This window comes from Vanellus vanellus (genome assembly GCF_965231255.1).
Source record: "Vanellus vanellus genome assembly, chromosome: 2".
NCBI classification, from domain to species: domain Eukaryota; kingdom Metazoa; phylum Chordata; class Aves; order Charadriiformes; family Charadriidae; genus Vanellus; species Vanellus vanellus.
Genome location: NC_138906.1, coordinates 50,222,341 through 50,238,802, shown reverse-complemented (window position 1 = coordinate 50,238,802; position 16,462 = coordinate 50,222,341). Strand labels below are relative to the sequence as shown.

At 40.0% G+C, this 16,462-nt stretch overlaps 1 protein-coding gene across 1 annotated transcript in view; it reads left to right on the top strand.

Moving 5' to 3' along the window:
• Window positions 1-503: 503 nt before the first annotated feature.
• NFX1 (nuclear transcription factor, X-box binding 1) overlaps window positions 504-16,462 on the top strand; it is a gene marked incomplete at its 5' end in the record, with an annotated part of 70,333 nt that continues 54,374 nt past the window's right edge. The window contains 3 exons of the mRNA XM_082499167.1: window positions 504-528; window positions 8,486-9,508; window positions 12,035-12,196. Of these exons, the coding sequence (XP_082355293.1) occupies window positions 504-528; window positions 8,486-9,508; window positions 12,035-12,196 (1,210 nt within the window). The remainder of the gene's footprint in view (window positions 529-8,485; window positions 9,509-12,034; window positions 12,197-16,462) is intronic.

Here is a 16,462-nt window from a genome sequence, read left to right as displayed (position 1 = left end):
GCACTGAGACAGAGCGACGAGCTGTCTGTACCCACCCTCCTGCTCTAGGCCCCGTTAGGCGGGCTCTGGAATGCAGCCAGTACAGTAAGCCCATTTTAGGGAAAGGCCGCAGCAGGCAAGCTGATTGCCAAACAAATGGCCAATTTATTGCCAGCGCTAGCATTTCTTTGTCGCCGTTAGTTTTCCTTTCTTTCTCCTTGCAGTATCCGACAAGGTTCCCATTTCCCGGTTATTACGGCGCCGGGCGAGACAGCTCCGCTCGCCCGGCGGCCCCAGCAGACCACGCAGCCCTGCTCCCCGGCTCCCGCCCGCCCCCGGCCCCGCCCCTCCCGCCTCCCGCCCGCCTCTGCTCTCCCGCACGCGCTCGCACCTCCAATGCGGCTGCGCGCGCATAGCCGCGGGCCGCCGGGGGGAGTGGGCGCGAGCTGTGCGCCTGCGCCTGCGCGTGCGCGGCGGCCAGGAAGCTGGACCTCGGGAAGGGAGGGCGGGGGGCTTGCGTTGGCATGGCGGAGGCGCGGCCCGGCGCAGGTAAGTGTGGCTGCCCGTCAGGGGGACGGGGAGGGGGTACTTGAGGAGGGGGCTGGTGGGCGAGGAGCAGTCATCGCAACCGCCGCGGTGGTCGCGGCGGAGCGCTGGCGTGTCGAGGGGCGCGGGCTGTGGCACCACCTGTTGCCGCCGCCCCGCTGTTGCCGCCGCCCCGCCCCCGCGCGCCGCTACTTCGCGGCGCTGGTGGCGTTCAAAATGGCTGGGCTGGCCTTTGTCGCAGGGCGCGTTAGGGAGACTGCCTGAGGAGGAATGTGCGAGTTTCTAGTATGTGACAAACGAACGCGAAAGCCAGAAAAAAATACAAAGAGCCCGTTGGTTCCTGGAAAACTAACTGCTCTCTGCCCACCCGTGCCTGTGAAAATCCAGCAGAGGGTGATGCTGCCTGCACAGGGCAGCCTGACCTGCCCCGGCCCCACGAGCCGCTGTAAAATTGCGGTGTTTCGCGCGGTCCTGCTGGGACCTAGGAGCAGAGGTCTGGGGCGTGCAGGAGGTGACTGCCTGCAGTAGGTGCCACCAGCCCATAGTGATCTAGGCGAGGGCTCACGGGTGGGAGAGCAGCTTAGGGCCCTGACCTGATGTGAGATTGAACGCCACAAGAGCAAGAAAATATTTTTTTCGTTTGTTTGTTTTTCCCTGCTGGCTTTTATGATGGAGATTTGGATTAACTTTCGTTTTACTGGGTGTGGCTGCTGAGGAGGAGGGAGAGTAGCCTTTCAAGATCCATATTCCAGCCTCACTTGTGTCTTGAGTGTGTAACTAGAAATAACACTGTTGCCTAGAGTCATTCATGATATTTAGTGTTTTCTTCATGTCTCTTCATTTTCTTGCAGTCTGGGTAGACTTCTTGGGTAACCAGTGTCACTTTGGGGTCACTTGATAAGGTAACTTGTTCGTAGAGCTGTTAGATTTCTGCCAGGGAGAGTCATGCACTTTTGTGGCTGGGGTGAAGAAGAAAATATTAATCTCTACTTTTGTAGCATCCTGTTCTTAATTTAGATTAAGGTTATCATTAGCTTGTATCCTAAATAGCATTTCTTCTCCTCTGTTCTTGGGAGCTTAGCTGTCATGATAGAAAAGTTATTTGTTTTTTGATGGGATGAAAATGGATCCACAGCTGCTTTGTGGGAAGTGGAATAGCCTGGGACATGGTTCAGAAAGCAGAAACTGATCGTTTCAATAAAGAGAAGCTGTTGCGGGCAAATGTCTGCTTGTCTGTTTATCTTCAATGCTGTCAGGCTGTGAGTCAGCTCTGGCCCTGAAACCTTTGGTACAGTGTATATGTATTGGAATAAAGGGTCTTAAATAGGTGTACTGAGCTAAAAATAGCTTTACTGAAAACCAGTAGACTAGTCTGGATGGTACACCATTTCTACATTTGCTTTATAATACTTAAGCTAACACATATATTGCCACATGGCATTAACTTGTGGAGTTCGTTCCTTGTTATGGTGATACATACTATGTTATCAAGACCCATCTCATAGGTAACTCTGAATTGTGCTTCTGTGGTGTTTGGATGGGAAGTGGCTTTTGCCCTGCAACTTCATGGACACAGTGAATGTATGATTTTGAGAGCTTAAATATGAAAGATATTTCTGCTTTCAGGGTAGATAAGGGGAAGTAGTTGAGGCTGAAGAATGACCGTTTTGGATCATGGCAGATGTGGACACCATCCAGGATATTTTGCCAATAGTGAACGATTATTGAGACCCAGGGAATGAGTATAAGAGGCAAAGGGGAAGAATATAAGAAACAAGGCAATTGTAGAATGATTATTCACATTTATATACCTTTCTAGTTTTCAGCCCTGTGCACCTAGGAGGGACAGGGGGTATTTGCATTTAATAGCCATTAATGGATTTTTTTTTTTTCCATCAGTTGCCATAATTGCTGTTGAATGTAGTTTTGTTTTTTTTTTGCTTTCTCAATGACAGCTGGGTCATTATACATGATACAATCCATCATTTAACTGAAGATAGCAGGCAGTTGCTATAAAGCATTGAGCAGCCCACTGTAAGGGTGAACAGGAAAGTGAAAACTTATAATACAATTATTATCGTTATGCAAAATCCATTTTGTAGTAGATGCTTCTCTTAGGATGGTGAAGCTATTTATGGCGAAGTTGTAGTGGGCTAGCTAAAACGTCACGTTCTGTTCAGAATGTGGATGCACTGAATTTGGACAGCAGCATAAAAAGAGAAAGAAACATGGCACCATGCTCCAGTATACACAGGGGTCTAACTAGCTGGAAAGCAGCTCTGCAGATAGGGACCTTGGGGTCCTTCGCGGACTATAAGCAGACCATGAGTCAGCAATGCACCCTCTTTGCAAGAAAGGCTGAAAGCATCCTAGACTACATTAGGAAGAGCATTGCCAGCTTGTCAAGGGAGGTTCACCTTTCCCTCTGCTCAGCACTGGTGAGGCCAACTCTGGAGCACTACATCCAGTTCTAGGCTCGCCTGTAGAAGGAAAACATGGACATGATAAATTGAATCCAGCAAAGGGCTCTGGAGATGATTAAGAGATTTGGGCATCCATTATATGAGGAGAGGCTGAGACAGCTGGAACTGTTCAGTCTGGAGAAGTCTCAGAGTGATCTTAGTGTAATGCAAGGGAGTAAAGAATATGGAACCAGATTCTTCTCAGTGGTAGTAAGTGAAAGGACAAGAGGCAACTAGTACAAATTAAAACACATAAAGTTCCATCTGAACACAAGAAAAAGCTTTTTTTACTCTGGGGATGGTCATACAGTGGAACAGGTTGTTCACAGTGGTTGTGGCTTCTCTGACCTTAGAGATATTCAAAACCCAGCTGGACACAGTTGTGTGCAACTTGCTCTAGCTGACCCTGTTGGAGCAGGGTATTTGGACTAGATGATCTCAAGAGGTCCCTTCTCCCTGCAGCCATTCTGTGATTCTATGGTAATGATGGGTTTACATGTTAATCTTTCTCCAGTAATTTCTGGCAAGAGTTGTGGGAAGGGAGAATATCTTTTATTTAGATGAGCTATTACAGTTGGAATAAACAATAAGTTTGGGGCTGGCGGTGTGACTCCTGTTTAGGAAGAAATCTAACCTTTTGTAAATCTGTGTCATCTCTGGAAATGATAGGATGCTGTAGGTGAATATATAAAATGATCAGAGAAGACAGAAAAGGTCAAGCTTGGTGTTCTTTGAGGAAGAGGTTTAAAGCTTCCAATGATAATGGGAAAGCCTCAGATTTCCATAATGCGCCATTCCTGTTTTTGGAGTGGTTTTGGGTTTTTTTTTTTTTTTTTTTTTTTTTCCTGTGGTACAGTGTAATAAGCTACCATAAGACCTGCAGCAAGTGTCTTCCCCGTATCTTGTGCTTTGTGTTCAGCTCACTGGACCATTTCTTGTCTGGGTGTATGCAGTGCTAACACAAACAGATTGTTATGTATTCACTCTGTGCTGTCATCTGTCTTTAGGTGAAAGAATAGGTTATTTGAATTGTTTTAAAACTGAAGACATTTCTTTGTCTTCTACTGGGAGCCAGCATAAAAACAGAACATACAATCATAGAATATCCTGAGTTGGAAGGGACTCACAAGGGTCATTGGGTCCAACTCCTGACTCCACACAGGGCAACCTAGAAGTTAAACCAGATACCTAAGGGAATTATCCAAAAACTTCTTGAACGCTGAAAGGCTGCGGGCCGTGACCACTTCCCTGAGAAGCTTTTTCTAGTGCTTGACCACCCTTTCACTGAAGAACTTTTTCCTGATACTACCCAATCTGAACTTCCCTTCATGCAGCTTTAAGGCATTCCCTCACATCCTATCAATGGATCCCAGGGAGAAGAGGTCAGCACCTCCCTCTCCACTCCCTCTCATAAGGAAGCTGTGGACAGCAATGCAGTCACCCCTCGGTCTCCTCTTTTACAAGCTGAACAAAACTAGTATCCTCAGCTGCTCCTTGTAAGTCATGTCCTCTAGTACTTTCACAATCTTTGTTGCCCTCCTTTGGACACATTCTAATATTTTTGTATCCTTCTTATATCGTGGAGCCCACAACTGCACACAGTACTCAAGGTGACGCTGTTTTTGGTTGAATTATGTGTATCTCAGTAAGAAGTGGTCAATTAAAAAACAACTACTTGTTCGGTCAGAAAGACCAGTACTAATCAGTATTGTTTATTTAGTTCTAGTTTTGTATTGATCCAAAGCTTCAGAAAGAAAACCAGAGTTCTTCCTATCTAGGAGATAAAGCTGAATTAATTTAAGAATAGAGAAGTACTGCCTCTGACACCTGAGGAGCTACCCTGTGGACTCGTACCTGTTGTCTTTCTTTCTGGCTGGACTTCTTCAATATTTTTTTTCTTTCTTATATTTATTCTTAATTATCAACTTCATACAGTCTCTGCCTGATTAAAGTACATTGTTTAACGGCTCTTGAAAATCTAATGGAATTTAGCTTGCTGAAACTGTGCTAAGAAATGTAACTTAGGCATGATGTCTTTAAGTGGCACCTTCAGATGTCATTGTTGATGTCTTCATGAAAAAAGTACTGAAGTAATTAAGTTTGATGTCTGTACCGGTCCCTGAAATAAGCTCCATTTTTGAAGCAGAGCTTGTACTTATTAAAATGAGAAATATACTTACTAATTTGCTTCATATTTTTAAAAGTGTCCTTATCAAATTATTTTTCTGAAGGATAGCTCACACAAACTACCTAACTTTGCCGTGGCATTCTGGCTCTGTCGACAGTTAATGCTGAAGTGGTGTAATAAGTAATGTTATGGCAGAGCAGGCATGAAACTGTGTAAGTTTCACATGTTTGGTTTTAATTCACATTCAGACGGGGATATTAAAATCTGCAATGTAGAGGTTGTTTCTAAAGGTACTGTGATTTTCTTTGTTTATTTTATAGAAATACGAGCTAGAATCTAGCTTTGGAGGTTCCCTTTTGGGATTTTTGTGTATGTACATGTAAACATGTCAGAGGAAAATTGAGCCAATGTTAGCTACTGATTATTACACTTGTATATGTATTTTGCTGTTTCTTGTCCTGTCAGACAGAAATCAGTTTGAGTAGAATTTACCACTTTGGAATTTTTTTATAATGTAAAAGCTGACAGTAAGAATAGGAATCCTATTCATGGGTGATATAAAAAGTCCTAATGAATTATTCATATTTTGGAAGTGCTTTTTAATATCTGAATCCTGGTTTCCCATCTGTTTCTTCAAACTTAATAGATTATTTGGAAAGTGCTTTCAAAAATAGCACTTCCACAGCTACATTTCAAGTACTGGTTATGCTTCTTGGAGGCCATGCTCAAAAGTCAATTTGACTGTATTGTCAAAAATCAGCATTTTAAAGCCAAGTCCAACATGTTCTTTTATGTCTGTATAAGATAGTATGTTTTACTGATCTACAAAACATACCTAATCAAGCTTGTTTACTGCATTCATTTGAAAGCCCTCTGCAGCAGTTTGTTTATAGTTCATGCATACATTTTACATACCACATCTCATAACCAAAGAAACATTAGTCTTTAATAATAGAATACACTTTTTAGGTGCAAGCTGTGTGATTTTTGAAAAACTTGTTTTTATTAAACCTTAAAAAGCCATTTGGTTTCCCTTGTTACATCTGTCCATCAGACTTTAAGTGTTAGGCTATACAAAAGAAATTGTAAACCAACTAATAAAATGGGCTGTTTCAAACGAAGTTTTTATGTAATTATAGGATTGCATCCTGTCTTCAAACCAAAATATGTGAAACTATTTTAAGTAATGTGTACTGAATGACTGCTGTTTGCATTGTAATGTGAAAGGACTACAGTCATATGTTTATAGTCCTTTTTATTAGTGATAGAAAAGAAACTTGCAAAACATTCGAGGAACTGAAAGTGTAGTTATAGAAAATAAAAAGGACAACTTTATATTTTGAATTCTTTACACAGGACATGTGTGGAGATGAGCAAAATACAATGTTGCCAGGTGAACTGCTTGCAGCTCAGATTCTTTCAGGTGTATAAGCCTAATATTTTGTACCTGCTAGGGTCTGTACCTCTAATGATAGAATACAATAGTTCAGCTGGAAGGGTCCTTCAGTGATTGTTGAGTCCAACTGCCTGACCACTTCAGGGCTGAACAAAATTTAAAGCATATTAAGGGTGTTGTTCAAATGCTTCTTAGACACTGACAGGCATGGGGCATCAACCACCCTTCTTGGAAGCCTGTTCCAGGGTTTGACCACCCTTTTGGTAAAGAAATGTTTCCTCATGTCAAGTCCAAACCTTCCCTGATGGACAAAGCTTTGACCCATTTCTGCCGTCCTGGCACTGGATCCCAGGGAGAAGAGATCAGCACCTTCCTCTCCGCTTAGACTCCCCTTGGGTTAAGATTGATTCTTAATTCAGTCCCCAGCTGTTTTGAAAGACCTCTGTCTGGTGTCTCATTCTGTTGTCTCAAAATCAGGTTAGTATTACGGCTTAAAATACCCCAACAATCAAACACTTTGTATTTGCCTTTTATATCTAGTGTAATATTAAAGTATAGTATTATATAGCATAGCTTATAACAATATACAATGTTATATTAATAACATATATCATAATATTAATATATCCTAATACATTAAATATAAATAATATAATTTTAAATAATATATCATTATATATATTGTCTTTGGAAAGACAAAAAACCAAAGTGATTTCAACTGAGTCTCTCTTTAAAAACAAGTATGAATTAGGTTATGTGGTTAAGAATATCTTCAAATGTAATTTTATATTCCTAACTTTTAGTAAGCTTAAAGCTTTGCTTCCACAAAGTTGTATGTTATATTTTTTTCTTTAGCCATCAAATTCTTCATAGTAGTTGTGACCATTCCTAGGGGTCTAAAAAAACTTTCATTTGAAAGTAAATGAAATTCACTGAGAAAAATATATTAATGCTTTGAAGTGTTCTGGTTTGCTCTTCTCTTCAAAATGTTAATTTCCACAATCTTTATTGGAAAGTTAAAATAATAGGTGTTTGAGAGACCCAAATAGCATTAGCCTTTTGCAGGGTCTCTTATGTTCGTAGTGTTTGATTCTTTCTTTGAATTGTCATGAACCAGGAATAAACTGCACGTGCTCTACTGTCAGAGGTAACTTACCTATCTTGTAAAATGGCCACTACCTCCGTGAGATTTTAGAAGGCTCTCCTCTTTTTTACAGTACTGTGCAAGACTTAACTATTCTGCCACAGCCCTGATACTCACCTGAGAATTCTTGTTGCAGGCAGGCCCTGCTGGCATGATATGGTACAGAATTGAGCAACAAAGGATTTCTAATGTACACCTCTTTCTTTTATCCGGAGACATAGAAATGACAGGAGACCTCTCAAGTAGAAGCATGGTTCATGTTGATGGCCTCATAACAGAAAACTAATTTTGCAAAGCTGTGCTGGGTAGTCTCTCTACCATTTAATATGTCTGTATGTAGAACAGTGTAATCAGAGTTCACGCAAGCATTTGCTATTGCTACTCTATGGCTGATGGATTTTAATTCATATGCAAAGTTCTGTGTAATATTAAACTCTCAGAAGTAGACATTGTATTTGAAGGACCTCTTTTTCTGCAGGTTCATGTCTGTATGTAAACATGCTAGGAGAAACTTCAGCACATGTTAAACACTGATTATCACACTTGCTTGTCTAGTATATGTACAGTGCTGCTTCAAATGTTTTTCTTCACCTTATGTTTTTATATTCTTATCTTAACTCTGGGTCTTTCTCTAACGATGACAAGAGAAGGTAACTTCCATGAAGCACTGTATGATTTAGCTCTAGTATCTGGAAACTTGTTTGCAGTTGTTCTGTCAAGTGTGGGATTGATTGAACTTGTGGGCCTTTGTATGTCTGATAATTTTTCTGAAAAGAAATGTTTACTGTTTAATAGTATTATACATGTGTTTTTATTTTTTCACTTTTTAGGTGCATTGAATTTCAATCCTGATGCTGCTGATTCCATTCCAGGAGAAAGACAACCTCCAGATATAAATTGGGTAAATAAAGATAGGAAAGACTCTAACAGTAATTTACCATTTCCTAGTCTGTCTTCTGAAAGAAGTACAGATTATGAAACCTCTTCAACAAAACATCATGGCTTTTGTAATCCAGAACGCCAGTATGGGAATTCTGAAGACTTCCACCAATATTTTGGTACTAGTAAAAGTTTGAAGAATCGAAACTTGCAAAGCCAGAGATGGCACAGATCAAGAAACGATAGCACGTATTCTAGAAGTAAAATAAGGCAAAGTACTGCTGATGCTGCTGCAGCTCCAGGAATTTCAGATGCTGGGAGAAGGGCACCTCCTAGAGGATACAATGACTTTCTCTCCTCAGAGAGTGACAGGGAGGTACCTAATGCAGATAGCAGAGGAGCAAAGCCAAAGAAAACACATCTGATGCATGCATCTGGAAGAGGTTTCAGGGAGAAGGGAAAGCAAGTACATGACCGGGAAAAAAGAGTGAGCTCTAAACAGAAAGTAGAGCTGTTTGAAAATGTTCCATCTTTGGATTTGACTCAGTCTGACTCTTCAGAATCATCTGTTGGAAAGGCATTCTGTGATGCGTTGGTTGTTAGTGGGGATGAGCAGAAAGGCTACAATTACGTAAACAAAAGATACCCCCGGAAGCCCGTATGGAATAAACCCCCGGTAGAAAAGGAGTGTCAGAAAAGACATGATTCTCACCGTAGTAAAAATACAAAAGTGGGCAAGAAGTCTTCGCTTGCGTATACTCCAAAAGATAAAAATGAGAGGAAGAAAGAATTCTCTGTTCACAAAAATGATGAAAACTTGACCAGTGAAATCAGGCATCAGTTGTCAGATTCTGTCAGGTGTAATGGAAGAAAGTTCCTGCTAAAGGGGGATCAGGCACCTGCCCTTCATTTCAGCTGGACCCAGTACTGGAAAAAGCAAAGTGATATACCAAAAAACAAAGAAACTCATACAGGTAAGCTTTCTAGACTGTCCTGTACTTCTGTTTAAAAGATATGATCTTGAATAATTTAAACTGCCTTCACATTTGACTAGAAGAAGAGGCTTATTATTTCACATTAGGACAGTATCGGTTTCAGAGGGTTGAATTAAGTGTGAATGTGTGGTTTCAGAGTGGGGAGGTGTTCTGTAAGTTTACTAGGGATGAACAGATTTTGTTTAATTTTTTTTGTTGTTGTGTTTTGGTTTGGTTTTTTTTTCACTATCAAACAGCAAATGATGACCTGGTCAGGCACCGGGTTAAAACACGTATGTTGCAGGAGCAGGGAGTAAAATTCTGAGCATTCTGAACAATGGGACTTGTGAGAGACAATCCTAAAACTGATTTTTGCAGAATAAATTTTCTCATGTTTTATGTAGAAGTAGGAAAATGCCTGATAGAGGAACTCTATTGTGCTCCTAACTGGATTTTTTTCTCTTATTTTGCAATGGTAGTATCAAAAGGTAGTTAGAAACAGAGAAAGTCTCTGGATACTATTTTTGGAAGTTGAGAATAGAAATATGTGCCATTGACAGTGTAAATCAGAACCCACAGGTTTTGACTGCCTGAGTGAATTTTTTGCCAACTCCTACCACTAAGGATTTAAAACATTAAACAGAAATCAAATGAATCTCTTCAATGCCAAGGTACTGGTTTCTGTTTCTAGACAATGTAGGTAGCTTTTTCTTATTGTTTTATATAAGCTTAAGTGTGCACTAAGAAAATAATCTCATGTTATTCATAGCACTCAACAGAAGTCCTGTTTTCTTTCGGAGTCAATAAGGAGACAGATTTTTTTTTTTTGGGGGGGTGGGGTGTGTGTGTGTCCCTTTCCAGTTGAGCAAACACTAAGAATTATATTTAGTTGGTTTTTACAAAGCATCTCAACCTGATCTCCTGCTGCCCAGAATGATAGAGATAGGTAAACTAATTCCTATTACCTTAGATGTGGTATTGAATCTTTTGAAGATTTTGCTTCTCAGCGTCTCTTTCAGAAATGAGAAAGTAGTAGCATAATCAGGAAGCCTAAGATAGCTCCAGTCAGAACCGTTGTTCCCTTAGGAGAAGCTCAAGAATCGAGATCCTCCTTGATCCTTGCTAAGTTAAATACATTAACTTTCATGCTTCTGCGTTCTACTTGAATCATAACATTAAAGATACCTTTATTAAAGATACCATTATTATTAAATTAAAAACCTATGCAATAAGCAGGAAGAGAAGTAGTAATCTTTTATGAGGAACTTCAGGAACTTCCCCCTCCACAATGGCAGTCTTTCTTTGCATGCTTTAGTTGGGAGCTATTTTGGAAATGGTATCTACCACTATTTTCAGGGACTGAATCTGTTTTTTTTTAACTATTTATGGGACACCCACCCTTTCTGAGTATGTTATAGCTTTATTCTTCTGAAGAATAGAAGTATGTTTTAGGTGGGCCTGCTTTCTTTGCAGCAGGTAATATTCATGGGCTACCGAAAGCAGAAATGACTGTTAATTCTAAAGTTTGTGGTGCTTGATGCAGGAGAGCTGGACAAGAAACTTGAAAGTGCTTATGTCCTATTAAGGAGGGCAGACAATGTTAACGCTTCCAAGTTTTCAGGCATCCATAGGCTTGCTTTCAGTCAAGTGTGGTACAAGCACATTTTGAATTTATAGTAGTTTTTCTTTTCTTATTTTCATTTTTGTCTTTCATTATGTCCTTCCCTTGTATTGATACCGTATAAAAATGATTCTTTTTTACACTTTATACTTGTAATTAAGATATTTTAAAATTCTGTGGGCATAGAGCAAATAGCATTTCTAAAGTGCATTTGGTAGCCTTACCTTGATGAGAGAGTTAATCTGGCAGAACTGAAGTTATGTGGTGCCTTTGTTATGGTTGCACATCTATGTTTTCAGGCTGTTTTGTCTTTTGTGTGGAGTTCTTGCTTTATTTTCGAAGTTCTTTTTCACGTTCTTTCATATCGCTCAAAAGGCCCTGTACTTTGACTATTGTTTCCCAGTGATTCCTAAAGCAGTCAGTTTATGGGGCTTATTTCTGTAATCCAGGTACTTTGCTCTTAATATTTGTTGTGTGGTCTTGCAGGGGATGGGAATTAAATTTAATTTTGGCTGAAACTTCTGTATTTAAGAGCTGTAAGCTTTTTGGTTTAAAATTTAAGTGAAGATAAATTTCCCATATTAAGTGATGAGTAAAATTTCAAAATTCTGCCAAGTTTGAAACTTTTCACTAATTTGTAAAGTCACGATGATTGCTATTCATCAACAGGAATTATTGTTGCCACTTCCGTAGGCATTTCATACTCCCTCTTCATGCTCTGAAACTAGAGAAATGCATACCAAATGTCAAACTGGAATCTTTCAGGAGTGAACTAATGTCTTGCTTCTAGCCACACAAGAAACATAAGTTCTGTTTATAATTTAAATGAAATCTTGGAATTTAATTTTAATTTTGTTTCTCAACTAATTGATGTTTCATGCACAAGTAATATATTTTATTTGCAGGGTCATTGATTGAACAGCTGACCACAGAGAAGTACGAGTGCATGGTATGCTGTGAGGTGGTCCGAATAGTAGCCCCAGTGTGGAGCTGTCAGAATTGTTACCATGTATTCCATCTGAATTGCATTAAGAAGTGGGCACGATCACCAGCTTCACAAGCTGAAGGTTGGTATTCTCTCTTGCAGACATTTTCTGTCTCATATATATATAATAGTAAAGTTCATGTGTTTCTTACGTTGGAAGACTAACAAAACAAGTTTTAAACAAAAAATATTTTTCTGTCCAGGATTCTTTGGGTATAATCCTCCTAACTGTTTTGATTCTTTCTAGTATTCTACCTAAAACTAATTTCCAGGTTTGGATACATAAGACCAATCAATTAAATCAGTGCATCAAGATGCAAAGCTCTGTGGCTGTGTTTATACACCAAGAAATGTTTCATCTTCTCTCATCTGCGCTTGGCTGAGCAGTCAAACAGAAGAAGCACTCCAAGCATTAGTTGTCTGCTTTTACTCAACCACTTAGTTCTGTTCTCAGATAAAATACTTCTGAAATCTGTCACCGATGCCATGCAGTGAAATGAAACTCAGAAGTCAGAAAGCTCCTTTCTTTGTCACTAGCTTGAACTGTTTCAGATTCTTTGTATTATACCACTTTTTGAAACTCTTACACCACTACATTCTGCCCTTTGAATGCTTTGGCCTAAGTCTTAAAGGACAAGCTACTGTCTGAGCATTCACACACCATTCAAAGAGTCTCACACACACACCACCCGAGTCTTTAACTGCTAGGACCGGAGTTCCTTTGCAGCAGCTGACTCCACTGAGCTGACAGTTGCCCCTTTCAACTCCTCACATGCACACTTACTCTCGGGCGTACTTCCTCCTCCTTCAGGCTCAACCCTAGGTTTCCTGCAGCAGATTCTCAGGCATCGTGTTTTATAAAAATAAATAATTTAATTGCAAGGTACAGCACCAAGGTCAGCTAGCTGGGTGCCTCCAGGGACGATGAATAAAGAAATCCCTGGGCAATTATACCCTTGTGTTCTGTACACCTGCTGCTCACATGCTCTTCACACACTGTTTGTGTGCCTTTTAGTTCAATGGTGATTTTTGTTTTTGGATCTTGTAACACCTTATTAGATTCTTTTTCCGTGTCCAGGAAGGCAGACAGGCTGTTGACTGCTCTTATCTTGTTGATTTGCAGTCTCTGCCGATGGTTGTAGCTTCCTTATCTTCTGGTTTATGCTTCTTGTGCTCTTGTGCTCGCTGGCAGTACATGGGGAACTGAAAAGTCCCAGACTTAGTGGAAAAAAAAATACCAAAACATCAGTGTGTTATCAACATTTTTGTCATACTAAAAGACTAAACACAGCACTGCATACCAGTGACTAGGAAAATTACTAAGAAAATTAATTTTGTTGCGCCCTAAAGGCTTCAGGAAATCTAGCTATTCATGCCAAGTAAAGCTAGGCAAACAGCATAAATCATGCCATATTTTAATCCTAAGTAATTTATTCTAATTAAGACTTATTTAAGCTAAACAACTAATATTTTTTCAATGTAAGTTAAGGCTGAATCGGAGCCTCTCTGCTATGTTTGGTTATGTGACGTAGACACACTCTGAAGATTGTAATATTAATCTTGAAGTAGGGTTAATTTTTTCTGTACCCTGCTTGTTTAGCATTTACCATTCTTCATGTGTCTTTCTGTCTCTGTCTGGGCAGACCGAGGGAATACAGTCTGTCAGCTACTTCCAAACGTTTGAGAGAAGTTTTTACAGACTCAATAATTCACTATTTTTCTGGAGGAAAAAAACTGTTTTTTTCTGGGCACAATTAACTTTAAATCTGCTCTATTCTGCAAATGTTATAATGAATTCCAGTAGATCTTATCTGATCTCATCACCCAAATTTTTCACTGCTACGTTTCACTTCCAGCCTAGTGAGAATATTTTGTTCATAAGATCAGTTTTCAGTATTCATTCTTCTATGTTTTTGAAGCAACTGAATGTTTCAGTGAGGATCTCCCTCCATTCGGGGCCTCACAGCAGCTCTTATTTCTATGATATATAGCAGGAGGCTGAAAGCATGTATGTGTACATAATTTCTCAGATTTTTTTGTGATCACAGCATTGTATCAGAGAAATCCTGAATACTTGGATGCGGTAGATAATATCCTTGGAGTGGTATCTTTGCAAGTAGTTCCATCTTCCAGATGGTGTTGGGTATCTGTTATGAGGGAGAAGCAGGTGCAGGTCCCTCAGGAACAAGGCACAACACTCAGCAAGTGAAAGCTTTGGCTTTAATGAAAGCATAGCAATACTGTGGTGGGAGCCCCTGGACACCCACACTAATCAAATGCAGACCCAATGCAATGGAACCCTGCTCTGGAGTGAAGCTCAAAGGAATGCACCACAAGGATGGATAACAAAACTTGTGCTGATTAACATATCGTACATATGCAGTGTCCTGTTTTGCTCATTAGCAAACTCCCTGATGTAATGCAGGTGCTGTTGTCCAAATTCCAAGATATGCAGCTGGCCATCATGTTGGCACCCATTCAAAGGTGAGTGCAGCTGACAGAGGGAAGTGAACTATCATGGGTTACTGTGTCAATGAGATAAAATATGCTTGAAGACCCTACATGAGTATGTAGGGTCCCAAGGGTGGGAAGAAGTGAAGAACTATGCCAGGTTACCATAACAAAGTCTTATTGCACTGTACAGTCACTGTACATTATCTCTCTTTTCGGGAACTCTTTCAGATGTGTTTTACTGAAGGTGTCTTCCCTCAGAGACTTCTTTGCTTTCTGTTGTCTCGACAGTGATCTGAAAAATGACTTTTAGTTTGGCCAAGCTAGGTGAAAGAATCTCCTGATTATCTGTGGGGAGTATTGCTCTATTCTTCGTCTGCTTATGTTAGACTTATGGTTGAAGTTCAGTATTTCTACTGAACTGTACTCAGAACTAGAGAATGGATTTTCATTGTGTGCTAGAGATGTCCTGGTCAGGAGGAGAAGCTCTGCTAGACAACACTTTGCCATCATGTGGAAAGATTTCTTCCTATAAGGAAGAACATAACTTTCTCCTTAGAAAGCTTATTTACTAACATTTGAAATTATATCTTGGAGGAATGTGACCTTTAGATATTGTACAGCAAAGGTCAATCTGACAAAAATACCTGCATTGCACACAAGATCTTTTACTTTATGTTTAGAAAGGGGAAATTGTTGCCTTTTTCACCCTTCCTCCTACTTCTTTTAAAAACTGAAGATACAGTGATGTTTGACTTGTGCTCTTACATTGATGGAACAAAAGTTTAAGCCATTTGCTCCCTTCTTTGCAGGGAAGGTAGTTTTACTGGTATTTTCATTTTGGCTTGAAGGATTGGAGATATTTGAGTTATCACAAGTGTCTCTTTCTGTTCTGCTCTCTCTGCTGCCCCTGCCCTCTGTTTCCAGATGAGCTAGTGGTCTGTACCAATGGCTAAGATGGCTTCTGAGTGTCAGTGGTCAGAATATTAATCTACTTCCCTTTTTTTTTTTTTTCATTTTTTTTTTTTTCCTTAAGCCATGCTGTTCAAGGGCTGAAGCCATTCTGTGTGCCTTGGATATTACACAACTGTTGTTACTTTTTTGTTACTGGGACACAATCTTTTGATTATGTCTAGCTGAGAAGTTAAAGCAATAATTTACTCTGATACAGATTATCTCATTGGAGAACTGCATAAGACCTCTTAGAAATGGTAACATTAAAATGCCAGTGTTGATTCTAGTATGTTCTACTACAGTTGAAGTGACCAAAATATTGTTAGGAGTTCTTTTTAGCATTGAGTATGTGTTGAGAATTTCTGCTGTACTGCTGCCTTTGGAAAAGTAGCCTTTTAGCATTCAGTCTTTATTCCAGCAGATGTGTTTGGATCCTTTCTTTTGTAATCACCTATGACTCAATGATGCAAGTATGTAAAGAGGAAAGTTTCTTGTTTTGAAACTGCATGTAAAGATCCCTAGTCTATATATACAATTCCCACCTCTTCCTACTCAAGGTTCTTTTGAGCCCCTTGATCTTTTAGGATTCTAGAAACTGAGGAGATCATTCACTGTGCCTTTATGACAGCGGATATACAATAGGAGGGGACAGGGTTCGGGGCATGCTACCACAGATAAAGATTTTGTGGCTCAAACTGCTACAAATAATGACACTTGCAATATGAAAGTGTATGGAAAAACTTTTGGTAAATAATTACAAGTAAGGAATCTTTTTATCCCCAAAGGAGGGAGAGGGTAGCAAATACTGAAGCAGTCTGTATTAAATGGGAGTGAGGTGTGTTAATTTTGTATAGACAACTGTTCTTTTGGTGTCTTTGGTTGGAATTCTGCCTACTTTGCTCCTGTTCATGAAAGTGGAATGTTCATTCTGTAGGGTTATCCT